At 37.4% G+C, this 16,599-nt stretch overlaps 1 protein-coding gene across 1 annotated transcript in view; it reads left to right on the top strand.

Annotated features, from left to right (window-relative positions):
- LRP1B (LDL receptor related protein 1B) overlaps positions 1-16,599 on the top strand; it is a 1,054,628-nt gene that overhangs the window by 621,854 nt on the left and 416,175 nt on the right. Inside the window, exon 32 of the mRNA XM_077830376.1 lies at positions 6,459-6,608. Coding sequence (XP_077686502.1) covers positions 6,459-6,608 — 150 coding nt within the window. The remainder of the gene's footprint in view (positions 1-6,458; positions 6,609-16,599) is intronic.

The following is a 16,599-nucleotide window of genomic DNA, read 5'->3' as shown; positions in this document are numbered from 1 at the left end:
TTAATAGACTACGGTTAACTGAGTCCCTCCCCCCCTCCAGCGAGGGTACTGGGGCGAAGGCCTATTTATGTAATTCTCTGCCTTTAGATTATATAAACTAGATCTCTGAAGGTACACAGTTCAGTATACATAAGCCTTATTGGATTTACTGGGTGCCCAGTAGGGGAAACTCAGGCAGAAACTTAATTTTAGCACTGCATGGGACCACTGCAGGGTGCACCAAGGGTGAGGGCCCCCATTACAGTGCTCTAGAATGATTTGTTCCAAGAAGTAAAGAATTAGCATACGGAATATATGAATGGCCATACTGGGTCACATCTAGCCCAATATCCTGTCTTCCAACAGCGGCCAATGTCAGGTGCCCTAGAGGGAATGAACAAACAGGTAATCATCAGGTGACTCATTTCTTGTTGCCCATTCCCAGCTTCTGGCAAACAGAGGCTAGGGACACCATCCCTTCCCCTCCTGGCTAGTAGCCATTGAGCAATTATAATGAGAATTAATTTTAAAACTGGGCTGTAATTTCACAAAACCTGGCTTCCTTACAAGAGTTCTGAAACTTTTGGTTAAGTCAGAGAAAAGTCTTTGTAACATCCTGAATGGAACTCTGAATTGCAGCAATGCTCAGAAATATTCTTTTGTTTTGCCTGGTTCTTTCTGTTACTCTTTGAACATATTTTATGTGCAGATTCACTGGAGTTGTTTTTATTTGGTGAAAAGAAGATCCAGTAATAGACTGGCTTATGTTGCTGGCTTGTCTTTGAAACTATGTGTGCAACATTCTTGAAATAGAAGTTTATCATAATCTTATCAAAACAGTAAACTTGTATTTTCTGAGTTTGTACTGCTACAGAGTGAGTAACTGAAGCCTTCAGGCAGTTTTGGCTGAATAACTTTGTTTCTTTTAAGAAGAAAGCAGCATTCCAAGCAATCCATTGTTAAACTAGACATTCCCAATTACTATTTATTGCTTGGTTCAGTTGTACTAAGTACTCAGAGCTGTTTACACTTGGATTTAAATTTACTAATTGGAGCTATTTTCATATTTAAATCAAAATTCACACCAGGCAAATATATGTCCAAATATATTAAAATCAAACTTGCATTTGTCAGTCCAATATATCCAATATAGAAATCCCCTCTCCAATTTTGCCACCTGCTGTAATTATTAATTTATTCTAATTTCAATTTCAATCAGTTGTTTATGGGTACAACCATTAAGACCATCATTAGAATGTTAAGAGGACAGAATGTCCAGAGAATGATAAACTCATGTATGAATGGATTACCATAGGGGTATTTAGTTTACAAAAAAACTTCTTGAATTTATTGCCTAAAGCAGTGTTTCCCAAACTTGGGACGCAGCTTGTTCAGGGAAAGCCCCTGGCGGGCCCGGCCAGTTTGTTTACCTGCTGCGTCCGCAGGTTTGGCCAACGCGGCTCCCACTGGCCGCGGTTCACTGTGCCCGGCCAATGGGGGCTGTGGGACGTGGTGCGGGTCGAGGGACATACTGGCCGCCACGTCCCACAGCCCCCATTGGCTGGGCACAGCAAACCGCAGCCAGTGGGAGCCGCGATCGGCCAAACCTGCGGACGCGGCAGGTAAACAAACCGGCCGGGCCCGTCAGGGGCTTTCTCTGAACAAGCGGCATCTCAAGTTCGGGAAACACTGGCCTAAAAGATGGTGGGTTCAAGTTGCATAGAAGTGCAGATTGGTGGAGGAGTGGCAAACATTCTTCCAAACAATATTTCACCAGGATGGAGGCATAATTAAATTGATCCATATGGTTGGTTTTCATATATAAAATTGGTTTTAAATTAGATAACAAATGTTCCCTTTTCTTTCCTGTTTACTAGAACTCCAGAATCATCTTACCTAAGAAAGTTGCTGTAAAGATTGCCAAAGAGTGTCCTCCTTAATCGGGTTAATGCACACATGCAGAAATCCAAAATATTCTCGGTTTCCAAATTGAAGCATTTTCCATTGAGAGGGTTTTGTGGTACACCACACATTAAATAGTGTGTATGTGGTGTGGAGGGTCATTGTAGAAATTAAAGTTTTGTATTTATTTGTGGGTACAGCTATACCAGAGGGGGAAATTCAATCCCCAAGAGGAACAGGTAGCATTACCAATGCTGCCCTCCTCCTTGGGTTATTCTGCTGAGGATTGGGAGTGGCAGGTACAGAAAATATTACAAATAATACAGATACCTTCCAATTCTACTGAAGAAGAAAAATGGAGAAAGAGAAAGCAAAAGTAAAAGCGGGGGGATATTGGCCACTATGAACACTCAGAAGCACCCAAGGAACCATTAGGTCCCCAGATTATGAATATTGGTAGTAAAAATAAAGCAAATGCCTCTATCAAAGAAGCCAAAATTAACTCTTATCTCCTGCAACTCTTGTTTCTCCAACTCATCACAATTACCTCTGTCTTTATATCAGTTGAATCACAACATTGGGGGGATCATCCAATATGTGATCTCTGGTAGATTGTGAAAGTCGAACCATTGTTCTGTCTATATCTAAAGAAATGGAGACACAACTGAGAGCCATTAGCATACTAAGTGAGCTGTAGCTCATGAAAGCTTATGCTCAAATAAATTTGTTAGTCTCTAAGGTGCCACAAGTACTCCTTTTCTATTAGCATACTTATAACACTATACACTAAATCATCTCCTTATATTCCCCCAGTAGTTTCATATAGGCATTGAACAGGAGAGATGATAGAATAGGAATAATGTGGCACTTCTCATAATTAAACAATCATCTTAACCTTCTCTCTGAGTCTTCTGAAGGAAAGAAAGATGGATCGAATTCAACATAACTGTTTACTGTTGATATAGTATGCAGCCCTGTCATCAGCACCTCATTGTGTGTGGTATGAAAGGCTACTGACGGGTGTAGGACCTGATATGTTCCTACAATACACTAAACTCCTTCCACAGGCACAGGAAGACACAATTTCTGAACACAAGAGATAACATACTAAACAAGACTAAAACCAGATGAGCCAAGGATATACGGTCAGAAATGCTTCACTGACACTTCTGGTATCAGGAGGTACTCACAATGTCATGTCACACTCTCTTACAGCCAAATGTTGCAGGTTCTGGCTGAACTGTGAGAGAAGCCGTGACTGAATGCTTTCTTAAAGAAGCAGGAGTGCGGGAGAAAGAAGGCTATGAGAGGATAGTTGGTCTTGTGGTAAAGACCCTAGACTGGGACTTGTGATTTGGGTTCTGTTCCTGCCCTTCAAAGTTCTTTTTAAGCATCCCACATGAATTGTTTATTGGTTTTGGAGTAGCATCTCCCTAGTAGAAAATAGCCTCTGACAGACAGCTAAAGTCTCTAGCTATGCATTTTTGACAGGAGACTTTCATGGGGAAACTAATAATGGAGGTGAGTAGGAGAACTACCATCCCCCCTGGCTATTGGGGTAACACTCCAAGTCCCTTAGGCAGAACATTAGAGGATTTACCAAAGGGATATTTGAATGTTCAGGGACTTCTCTATAGACCTGAGTCTGTGTTCCTGAAGATTCTTCAGGAGCTGTCATCTGCAGAAACTCAGCAAATTTCTGGCTGACAGTGGCTTTGTCCAAGATCTAGGCTTGGTTTGGCATCATCTTTCTTCTGTGTCATGGGAGACAAACATCACCAGAACCGACTCATATTTCCATTTGATTATACTGAAAACTAACTTTCTGAGAGTCAATAGAAACTGCTGCTGCAGGACCATCTTATTTCTGCTACCTGTGAGGTGTGCTACCCCCTCACCCCCACCCTTATATTATTGGTCTTTTTATCAAACCATACCCTCCAATTCCTGTTCTGTCCACAAACATTTTAGCATATATTTTCACATCAAATTTTATCAAAGACACAGGGAATGATTTTCACAGTTGTTCTGCTCTTTTTTTAAAGTCAACTATCCATCATGGAGATGTGCTGCAATTACCATAAGATTGGAAATAGTCTTCTCCTTTCAGGAGAATTCTGCAAGACCATCATCTCATATTTTTCACTTTGCCATATTTTTTCCCCTCTATTGCAATGATTTGATTAGGTCTGGCAAGCATTTTATGTTCTTCATCTGGTCAATATAACATTTTGAAAGTATTTCTGTATATCTTGTCTTGAGTGTCTAATTCTGGTTAACATAATTTGAAGTAGAATTTTAATTAGTATTATTGATCTAGTAAGAAGTTTTGCTTTCTTCTTGGTTAAATTTCTAATCTTTTAAGGGCCTCCAGTATTGCAAATATAATCTTGTATGTACATGGAGGGAAAAAATAGGGCTGTCAAATGATTACAAAAATAACTGCCATTAATCGCACAATTAGAAAAATTAATCATGATTAATTGCACAATTAAAAAAAATATTGCAATTAATTGCATGAGTATTGCACTGTTAATAATAGAATACCATTTATTTTAAAATGTTTGGATGTTTTCTACATTTTCAAATATATTGATTTCAATTACAACACAATACAAAGGTACAGTGCTCACTTTATATTTATTTTTGATTACAAGTATTTGCACTGTAAAAAATAAATAGCATTTTGCAATTCATCTAATACAAGTACTGTAGTGCAATCTCTTTATCATGAAAGTTGAACTTATAAATGTATAATTATTTACAAAAAAACACCCTGCATTCAAAAATAAAACAATGTAAAATTTTAGAGTCTGCAAGTCCAGTCAGTCCTACTTCTTGTGCAGCCAATCACTCAGACAAACAAGTTTATTTATATTTGCAGGAGATAATGCTTCCTGCTTCTTGTTTACAATATCACCTGAAAGTGAGAATAGGTGTTCTCATGGCACTGTTGTAACAGTCGTCGCAAGATATTTACATGCCAGATGTGCTAAAGATTCATATGTCCCTTCATGCTTCAATCATCATTCCAGGGGACATGCGTCCATGCTGATGTCGGGTTCTGCTTGATAACAATCCAAAGCAGTGTCGACCGACGCATGTTCATTTTCATTATCTGAGTCAGATGGCACCAGCAGAAGGTTGATTTTCTTTTTTGATGGTTTGGGTTCTGTGGTTTCTGCATCAGAGTCTTGCTCTTTTAAGACTTCTGAAAGCATGCTCCACACTTCGTCCCTCACAGATTTTGCAAGTCACTTCAGATTCTTAAATCTTATCCTTAGAATAAGGATATCTATGCTTAGAAATCTCACATTGTGCCTTCTTTGCATTTTGTGAAATCTGCAGTGAAAGTGTTCTTAAAATGAACAACATGTGCTGGTCATCATTCAAGACGGCTATAACATGAAATATATGCAGAATGCGGGTAAAACAGAGCAGGGACATACGATTCTCCTCCAAGGAGTTCTGTTACAAATTTAATTAGCACATTATTTTTTTTAACAAGCATCATCAACATGGAAGCATGTCCTCTGGAATGGTGGCCAAAGCATGAAGGGGCATATGAATATTTAGCATATCTAGCAAGTAAATATCTTGCAATGCCGGCAACAAAAATGCCATGCATATGTCTGTTCTCACTTTCTGGTGATATTGTAAATAAGAAGAGGGCAGGATTATCTCTGGTAAATGTTAACAAACTACTTTGTCTTAGCGATTGATTGAACGAGAAGTAGTTCTGAAGTTTTACATTGTTTTGTTATGGAGTGCAGTTACGTAATAAAAAAGAAAATCTACATTTGTAAGTTGCACTTTCACGACCAAGAAATTGCACTACAGTCCTTGTATGAGGTGAATTGAAAAATACTATTTCTTTTGTTTATAATTTTTACAGCGCAAATGCTTGTAATAAAAAATAATATACACTTTGATTTCAATTACAACACAGAATACAATATATACAAAAATGTAGAAAAACATCTAAAATATTTAATATATTTCAATTGGTATTCTGTTGTTTAAGAGGGCTATTAAAACTGTGATTAATCGTGATTAATTTTTTTTAGTTAATCGCATGAGTTAACTGCAATTAATCAGCAGCCTTAAAAAAAATGTCATTTCTCTTCCAGTTTTGAATACACAGGTGATTACAATGTTTTCCCTATTTTGTACTTTTACAGTTTGTAATAGCAATAATGGCCTCTTTGGGGCATTTATTGTTAGTTAATGACCTCTCCTAGGACCTCAGCTCATCCAGCTAGTTGTTCACTGCCACAAAATGTCCTTCCATTAGTCAGTTACAGATAAATTTACATTTGTGAGGAGGAAATATGAATAGAATTAAATCTATCTCAAAACACAAGCTATTTTTCACTGTAAATTGTCTGTTTTACTGTGCTTTCATCTTTGCTTTTGTAACCTACATTAAAACAAGAGAACATTTTACATTTAGATTTCTTTGTTACTGGCTCAAAATCTTTGAATATGCTTTTCTTTGATAAAAATAGCCTAAATATGAATTAAAATTACATGTTAAGAGGCCACAATTATGTTTTAATTGTATAAATTAATTACAGGTCTATCTATAGATTATCTGGAGGACAAGCTTTATTGGATCAGTTCAGGAAATGGAACCATAAATAGATGCAACCAGGATGGTGGTAATTTAGAAATAATAGAGTCAATGAAGGAAGAATTAACAAAAGCTACAGCTTTAACCATCATGGGTAAGTGCTGGGGTACGGTATTACTTATGCTTTTATATTGATTGGCTACTAATTAATTGTGACCTGAAAAATGCTTGGAAAAGTTACTGCTGTACTAGCGCAAGTAGTACACTTGAAATGAACTTCACCCGTGATTTTACACACACACTCACACTCACACTCACACTCACACACACATATTTAAATTTCAGCTAAGTGGTTTCAGAGGTCATAGAAGTCTGAACTTAAAGCCTCTTACTATAAAGATACATATTTCTAAATGATTTGACATTCTATATACATTTTAAAGTTTCGTATAGATTTTTATTTTATTCAAATAGTATTATTTCACATCTACATTCCAAATTTATACTGCTATCCTTTCTTTCCTAAAAAAAACCCCAACACCTAATGCGAAGATAAAAATTAAAAAAAAAGTTTTAAACTACCACTTAATTGTTTTCTATACTTAAGCCTAAACTGCTATGTTTACCTTAATAAATATGTCTCCAGGGAGTCACAGGCACTAACAGAATCCTTTTGAGCAGTATCAAAAAGTACTGTGGCGAAGGGGCAGAGGGTGTCTAAATAGCCTTGCCCTGAATAACAATTCTTTCCTCTCTTCCTAACAGATAAAGCTGCTTAGGAGCTTGTCTCCATACCTTTCTCTTCTGCACAATGCTTTCCTACAAGCTTATAAATAATTAAACTACTTATCTTAGTGTTAAGATTTGTTATTCTTAAAGAAATCCAGCAAAACAAACAAATATGTGTTACATTAGTCGTCCCCCATCCCCCCCCCACCCCCCCCGTTGGCTCTGACTGCATGGTGGACTCTGAATTGGGGAAATAAGGATTTAAGAGTTGTCTCTCTTGCTCTAACACATTTTCCTCCTCCATCAGATATAAGCATTGTCTCTTTTACCTGGGGAGGGAAGTACTGCAAAAAATTGTATAGTCTAAAAGAAAATGTCTAGGAAGGTTAGAAATGTGGTCAGGAAATAACTACGTATGATTCAGTTCAAACTAAAACACGGAATACCTGTGGGAGATATCTATTCAAAATATGCAAAAAGAAAAGGAGTCCTTGTGGCACCTTAGAGACTAACCAATTTATTTGAGCATGAGCTTTCGTGAGCTACAGCTCACTTCATCAGATGCATAACGTGGAAACTGCAGCAGACTTTATATATACACAGAGAATATGAAACAATACCTCCTCCCACCCCACTGTCCTGCTGGTAATAGCTTATCTAAAGTGAGCAACAGGTTAGGCCATTTCCAGCACAAATCCAGGTTTTCTCACCCTCCACCCCCCCACACAAATTCACTCTCCTGCTGGTGATAGCCCATCCAAAGTGACAACTCTTTACACAATGTGCATGATAATGAAGTTAGGCCATTTCCTGCACAAATCCAGGTTCTCTCACTCCCTCACCCCCCTCCAAAAACCCACCCCCATACACACACAGACTCACTCTCCTGCTGGTAATAGCTCATCCAAACTGACCACTCTCCAAGTTTAAAACCAAGTTAAACCAGAACATCTGGGGGGGGGGGTAGGAAAAAACAAGAGGAAATAGGCTACCTTGCATAATGACTTAGCCACTCCCAGTCTCTATTTAAGCCTAAATTAATAGTATCCAATTTGCAAATGAATTCCAATTCAGCAGTTTCTCGCTGGAGTCTGGATTTGAAGTTTCTTTGTTTTAAGATAGCGACCTTCATGTCTGTGATTGCGTGACCAGAGAGATTGAAGTGAAGACTGCGAATACAGACTAACACGGCTGTTACTCTGAAACCATTCAAAATATGGACATTTTTAAATGGGAGAGAAGTTCTTGAAAGAATACTGTGAAAACTGCACAAGAGCTTGGATTGATAGTGGACAGCAAATTAGAAATGAGTTCTCAATGCGAAATGGTGACAATAAAACCTGTGAGCCATATTGTCACTGATTTTTGTATAGCAGTGAGGAGGTGTGCAAGGAGACTTCAATCCTCCCTGTGTGAAGGCTAGAGGCAGGCATTATCCCTTTGCTCTAGGGAAGACAGAGACTTCTCCTGTCCTCCCCCAGAGGCAAACTGAATCCCTTTTATGGTCATGGCCCATCACCCTTCTTCATGAGCCCCCCAAGTTGAACTTAAGGTCCACTTATTGAAGTCTTATATATGCTTTAAAAACATAAAGATATTTAACAGAGGCAGGACATCTAACTAGAAAAGCTGAACACTGAAAAAATTAAGGGAGCTGGGAGGTGACACTAGGATACTGATGACTAAGACTCTCCTGGTGACGAGAATTATTTTCCTGCACTGGCGAAAAAAATAAAGACTTAAGGGTTTTTTTGTTTGTTTTCTGTTCTGCATCAGAACAAAACAGACATTTTGAATTTTTTCACATGAAAAATCAGAGAGAGAGAACACAACCCACCTCAGAATAGCTAATAGCCCACTGGGCAGTTTTTGAAAGATTTACAAAATTCTCCCTATGTTCACCCCTCTGTCTCCAGCTGAGTTCATATAAATCAGTGATGTTGGTTTTAGCTATGTGAAATCAGGTGTGTTTAATAAACTTGATTTATGTTCGTATGTATAGAGATATCTGCCCATATTTTTGCTTATGTTTATACATACAGATAAAATAGGTGGTTTCATAGCTGGCATTTAATTACTAATATTGAATAATAATACATGGAGTATCAGCTGAACTTCAGAGTTTTTGCCACAGCATAAATACAAACCAATATTAATATAAAAAGAAAAGGAGTACTTGTGGCACCTTAGAGACTAACGAATTTATTTGAGCATGAGCTTTCGTGAGCTACAGCTCACTTCATCAGATGCATACCGTGGAAACTGCAGCAGACTCTAAGTTTCCACGGTATGCATCTGATGAAGTGAGCTGTAGCTCACGAAAGCTCATGCTCAAATAAATTCGTTAGTCTCTAAGGTGCCACAAGTACTCCTTTTCTTTTTGCGAATACAGACTAACACGGCTGTTACTCTGAAACCAATATTAATATGTTTTCACTGGCAATTTGCTAAAATAGGTTCAATATCAGAATCATATTTTCATATTAAATTTTGTGTGCTGTGGAAATCAACTGAGGAAAAAAGATCTTTGTGTATTTTAACTCTTGTCTTAAAAAGATTCAAAGATGTTTAATGTATAATTTCACTGACTTGATTATAACTGAGGTCTTTTATATAAATCAATGCTAATAGAATAAAAACATTGTCTTTCCTTTAGAGAACTATAGGAGGTATTTTATGGCGGGAATAAGGATATTTGTTCATACTTTCACTGTGATGTCCTCCTAGATTATATATCTGCCTGAAGTCTGCAGTTGAGACTCTCAGTAATTGTTACCAATATTGAGATCAAGAGAGTCAATGCTTTCAGATTAAACAGTTTGTTGGTACTATCAGAATAGAAACGCTTCATGTTCTTCTTACATTAAGAATTAATAGAGTGCAGTTAGTTCATGTTACCATGTGATACTTGCTGCTACATATTTTTAAAATAAATTTAATATATATATTTGCATCTTTCCAAAATAAAATAATATCTTTTTATATTAATACTTCTTCCTTTTCTCAGTTAGTTATCTCTTTTGTCGGGATGTCTAGATTTTTTTTAAAGCCCATATTATGGATTTTGGCCCAGATTTTTAAAGATATTTAGGCACTACTGTGTTCAGTGTTGCAACATCTGATTTAGCAGAGTATGGCCTCTTTAGGCACAGAATCAGGACTCATTTGGATTCTTTTAAACCCTCCCCTGTTGGGAGAAGGGGGGGAAAGAGAGAGAGGGAAGGAATCAAGCTACCAGTAGGCGAGTAGCAGCAAGCGAGCACGCTTGTCCCGGAGGGGAGGCTGCATTCCCTCCCATAAGGGAGAAAAAAAAGCCAAAACACTGGCTGAGAGAAATACGGACTGCCCCTGTGCAGCCAAGAGGGACTGTTTTACCCAAGGCCATCTCACCAAGGCAAAAAAACAGCTAAGGCTGGTGAGACTGAGTAGGTGCCACACTGTAAGGAGAGGTTTCAGAGTAGCAGCCTTGTTAGTCTATATTTGCAAAAAGAAAAGGAGTACTTGTGGCACCTTAGAGACTATTTTCTTCTTACTGTAAGGAGAGTGATCAGGTAAGGTGAGCTATTACCAGCAGGAGAGTGGGGGGGGAAACCTTTTGTAGTGATAATCAAGGTGGGCCATTTCCAGCAGTTGACAAGAACATCTAAGGAACAATGGGGGGCGGGGGGGATAAACATGGGGAAATAGTTTTACTTTGTGTAATGACACATCCATTCCCAGTCTTTATTCAAGCCTAAGTTAATTGTATCCAGTTTGCAAATTAATTCCAATTTAGCAGTGTCTCATTGGAGTCCGTTTCTGAAGTTTTGAAGAAGCCTTTGAGGAACTTCAAGCAGGAGCATTTCAAAAGCATCAACATATGCCTTTTAATAGGAATTAATACATTAACAGGATGACCTTTTGAAAATGAATCAATATTTGTATTTATTTTACTAGTCATATTACAGTACATTCCAAAGTCTAGTAAAATTACTATACTTTTAATATTTCATATAGAAAATGCCTGAACTATAAAATATATTTGTTTTGTAATTTCAGTTATATTGGATTACTAATTTGATATAACTGATCGATCAACTACTGGATTTTGATATGGTCTTGAATTAATTTAACAAAATGGCATCAGTAGTGGTTAACTATACAAATAGTCCCATTTACTTCTGTAGTGAGAGGTGCTACTTAGTTCAAAAATACTCAGTTACATGTACCTAAATTTTCCAAACCATCAGTCTTCTAATTGCCATAACACTTCATTACATTAACAGTAATATATGAAATATATCTAGGCAATTTGCCCAGTGCTAAGTGCAATGCATAGTTGTCTTCCTAAGTACTCAAACTACCATTAATGAAAACTAATGACCCATCAAAATTTGCATTCAGGGTACTGCTTGAAATCTCCAAAGGACAGTATGCAATTCTAGTGTAGCAATTTTTGTCACTGTAAATTGCTGTTTCCCAATATGTTGTTCCTCTTAATGCTAATTACCCTACAAAGTGGATAAATATAACTATTGTAATGTATATTATAGCCTGGTTTCAGCTACAAGATTGTAATTAGTGTTTGGAGAACACTCTCATTAGCATAAATGCAACAATTAAATCATTTAAATTTAGGAATATCACTTAAAGGCTTAAAATAGTGTTGATGCATCTTCTCCTATGTGGTAAAGGTGAAATTCTTTAAAAACATTCAAAGTGTTTTTTATGTTAAATCATGAACTATATTTAAAGATAAAACATAGGTTTGTGTAAAGATAATTTTATAATCTTTTTTTCTTATTCTGTCTTTATACTTTGATATTTGACTATCATTCCATTATGAGAGTATTATTTTGAGTTTGAAATACAATTGTTAATGAACTGTTTAGGCTGAGGGGAAAGTTGTATTTTGGATTGTGGTACATTTAGAGTAAATGAATTCAATCTAACATTTAATTAGAATTCAGGAATGAATGAATGAAGTTGAAAGATTCATTCCAAAATTCTGCTTATAAGGAACATTTACAGTCAAATGTAGAAATGTTGTGGATTGTTTGGAATCACGCAGTTATCTGATATTGCCCATTCAAATTGAATCAAAACACTTTGCTCTTTAGCTCTTAGTTATAGCTGGCCAGCTCAGACTGGCTCTGATTTTTGGCAGGTAGGTCATGAGAGGATTTTCCCCAGGATATCTAGACTTTAGAACTTCATATTTCTTTAATACAATTGAAATGTCAGGATGTGCATTGACTTCAAGATACTTAAACTCCCAGTCCAACTTTCTTATGTGATTGAGACCTTTAACTCTCAGCTCTTCTATACCTTACAGTCTTCTTAACACCTTTTACACCCTATTTCCCTTATTTCTCCCCCAAGGCCTTCTTAAGGAAATATAATCAAAAATAGATCCATATTTTTATATTTCTATTGAAATATTTTTAGTTATTAAAAAGTTTTTGTAAACACCCAGGAATCATGTTGACAATAATGGAGAGGAAGATGGAAGAATCAGTGTGTGATGTATTTTGATCTATTAGACTTTTTAAAATGTGTAGATGCAGGAGACCATTTATCTTCTATATCCAAAGAAGGCCAATGCTCCAAGGGCTAGTGATGAGATTATCTTATGGTGAATAGTTTTGTAATTCTGATGTCTATTGTGAAAAAATGATTCTGTGATCTACGAACAAAGATACTAGGATTGTCTAATTACATGATGGGAATTAGCAGGAGAGGTAGGTGGTCTAGATACAGTTTACTGTTTATGAGAGCAGTAATAGTCTCATTTAGCAGCACAGTAAGCAAAATAGTCTGACTAAATATACCACTGAGGGATGCAGAAATGGATTGAACATATTATTCAGAAAGAAAAGGAGAGAGGAAACTGTATTTTCAGTACGGCGAGCTATCTGAAATGGAGCTTTTGGTACAACCAGTCTTTCTGCTTACATCCAGTGGTGAAAAAATGTGAAGTTTTCTGTATTAATTATATAGGAACAAGATGTCAGATTGCTGCTTTGCTAGAGCACCCCAAGTGCCAGTATACAGAGGGCCAGATCGTGGCTCCCAACTCTCTGTGCTCCCAGAGCAACACAAAGGTTATGCTGGGGATTTCACTGACATAAGGGATGTCCCCAGGTAATATAAAGTCAGCGTGTGTAGCTCTATATCACCTGTGTCCTTCCTGAAACCTAGTTATGAATTCTTCTTGGGCAGGTTGCAAGTGTGAGGGGTGGAGCTAGAGTACAGTAAGCAGCTGCATCACTTGTTGGTTCATGTTCAGTGTATGATCCATGTTAACCCCCGGATCATTTTCAGTAGTACACTACCTAGCCAGTTTGTCCTCATTTTGTATTTGTGCATTTGATTTTTCCTCCCTAAGTGTAGTATTTTTTACTTGTTTTTATTAAATTTCATCTTGTTGATTTCAGACCAAATCTCCTATTTGCCGAGGTAATTTTGAATTCTAATCAAATTATTAATTAATTATTTCTGAATTGAAAGTGATTATATTTTTATTTAAGATTATTCAGATGTGCTTGGTTTGATCCCCTTTAAATTAAAAAAAAAAATCTAAAAAAAAGCACGAGAGTGCAGGAAAATTGGAAACACACATTCTTCATACAGAAACCACTCCAGGATCATATTTTATAGAAATGAATAATTTGAATCTATTTAGCATTTAGATTCTGAACAATTAGAAAATGTTAGATTACAGTAATATGTGTTTATAGTAACTGCTTCTCTGACATTGATTTCCCATGCAGCAGTGCTTACATTATTGAAATTTATATTATTTTCATTTCAAAAATACATAAATAAGCAGCACCGACCAAAGAAAGTTATGGTTGAAATTGTTTCCCCCCATACACCCAGTTTGGTCCCCTTTTTCATCCCTCATGTATAGACAAAATCAAAATTATGTTACTTCTGGGATTGAGGTAGTCTATTGGAAGAAAATATTAAGTCAATTTGACAAAAGGTTCATAAAACACCCTAAAAATAGAGCTGTTAAACACGATTTCTAAAGGGCTAGTGCTGGCAGTAGTGATGGTGTCCCGACCCTCTCAACCCCCTTATAATGAAAGATTGGAAAGAAGACTGCTTAAACTTTCCTTCTTTACTGGACTTGCCTAGAAAAGATATAATGTCAGGGCCAAATTTTAGTTGATTAACATATCATAACTGAAGATATTAATATTTTGTTTAATATTGCACACAGGGAACAACAGCTATAGCAAGGTTAGCATAGTATTTCAAAGGACTGCTGGAATTTAATTTCCGTAGGCCCTTTCTTTGCTGAGGTGTAATCTGTAGGGTGGGCTTGGTAATGGAATGCTTACAAGGACAGTAGCAACCCTCCTAAGATTTGCCTGGGGCGATTGACTCAACAAGTAACCTGAGGCATACAAAGGAGGCTGATGATCCTTTTAACATTTGCTTGGGGGGAGGATGGGGGGTCTCTTCTGCAGGACGTATGGTGCAGCACATGGTTTTGTGGGGCTATGTTAGATGGCCATAGTCTTAACCCATATATCTGTGCACTCTCTGAAGTTAGTGTTAGGGTCAGGATAAGATATTGTAGGGATGGATATTATTCTGATGTCATGGACTGATCATTACCTCCTACAGTATGAGGTTAAGACTGGAGCAAAATTATTTCAGTGAATGAGGAAAAACCCATTTTATCTCACCTTTTATTTTCTCCTAAAAAGAAAAAAGACTGTGGCATTTCTCACAGCAAAATGAAACAAAGCAAAATTAACAAATTTGTATTTAGAATGTTTTCTTTGAAAACCAAAATGGTAGAGAAAATAGATATTTTCTGGTGAAAATTTCTGCTGGCAAAACAACCTCCCCTCCTCCCACAACGCTATTTTTTTGTTTTACGAAAAATATTCAACCAGCTCTAGTTGGGACCCATATTTTCTCTCACAGCAGAGGTCTTGTTTTCACCCTTTGAAGCTAACAGAATCTGAGTGCTTCCAGAGGGTTCTGAAGCAAAAATAAGTTACTGCCAGATGAATGCTCAGCAGTATTTTGTGACAACTCCATAATGATCTTTTTTGTACTCAATAACAGGCAGAAAGGTCTCTTGGCAGTTTCTTCCCTGGCTTCACCCTAACATATCACTATGATTTGTGGGTTCCCTGTAACAACTAATGGAAGAGGGAGTGTCAGAAGTCACTTGCTCTGAAGCTGATAGCTTGTGTCATGAAGATCTTTTTTTTTTAAATTCTTATGCTATGTCTCTGAGATGCAAATATGCTAAGACTCTTATTCAGCAGATGTGTTCTGAGTGTTATCTAGCCTATATAACCCAGACTCTTTCTGTCTGGTTGCTGTTGCAAATGCCTCCTGTTGTGAAGACATTTTTTCTTTACTTTGCAGATAAACACTCATAGCTTTGGGCAGATCTGGCTAGGACCATGAAGAAAATTCATTTTCCGGAGGGGCTAATTGCTAGATATTTTGTGCTTGAATTTTGGGCAGTACTATTTACAGAGATTCTAGATGTATTTAGGAGAAGTTTGTGTCACAGCCTCTGTCTTGGATCCTGTCCTTCCTGGCTGATGAAGGACCAGCTGGGAAGTACTGGCCTTTTGTTGGTGGAGATAGTAAATTCCTCCCTAAGGGTGGCAAAGTGCTGATTATCAGAAGTTCAAAGAAGCCCATCTTTTCATAGATTCTGAGTGCAAAAGGGACCATTGTGATAATCTTGTCTGAACTCTTGTAAAGCACATGCCATAATTCTGCCCCAAAATAATTCCTAGAGGATATTTTTTTAGAAAAAGCCCTCATCCTATTTAAAAATTGTCCATGATGGAAAATCCAGCACAATGTTGGTAAATTGTTCCAATGGTTAATTACTCTAACCATTAAAAAAAATTATGCGTTATTTCCAGTCTGAATTTGTCTAGCTTCAACTTCCAGCCATTGGATCAAACCTTTTTTCTGCTAGATTGAAGAGCCCATAATCACATTTTGGTTCCCCATATAGGCACTTATAAACTATCTAATAACCCCATTACTTTCTATTTGTTAAGCTACACAGACTGAGCTTCTTGAGTCTGTCGTTACAAAGCATGTTTTTCTAATCCTCTAATCATTCTTATGTCTCTACTCTGAACCCTCTCCAATTTATCAATATCCTTCTTGAATTGTGGGCCAATGAGGGCTGCAGGAAGTGGTGGCCAGCACATCCCTCAGACCACGCCGCTTCCCACAACCCCCATTGGCCTGGAACGGCGAACTGCAGCCAGTGGGAGCTGCGATCGGCCGAACCTGCGGATGAGGCAGGTAAACAAACCGGCCCAGCCAGCCAGGGGGCTTACCCTGGCGGGCTGTGTGCCAAAGGTTGACAATCCCTGGTTTAGGATATACAGATTTTTCACAATCTCAGTGTAGATGATGCATTTTTTTGAGGTAGT

Source organism: Eretmochelys imbricata, chromosome 11 (genome assembly GCF_965152235.1).
Source record: "Eretmochelys imbricata isolate rEreImb1 chromosome 11, rEreImb1.hap1, whole genome shotgun sequence".
Lineage (NCBI taxonomy): Eukaryota > Metazoa > Chordata > Testudines > Cheloniidae > Eretmochelys > Eretmochelys imbricata.
This window is presented reverse-complemented; position numbering and strand designations above follow the sequence as displayed.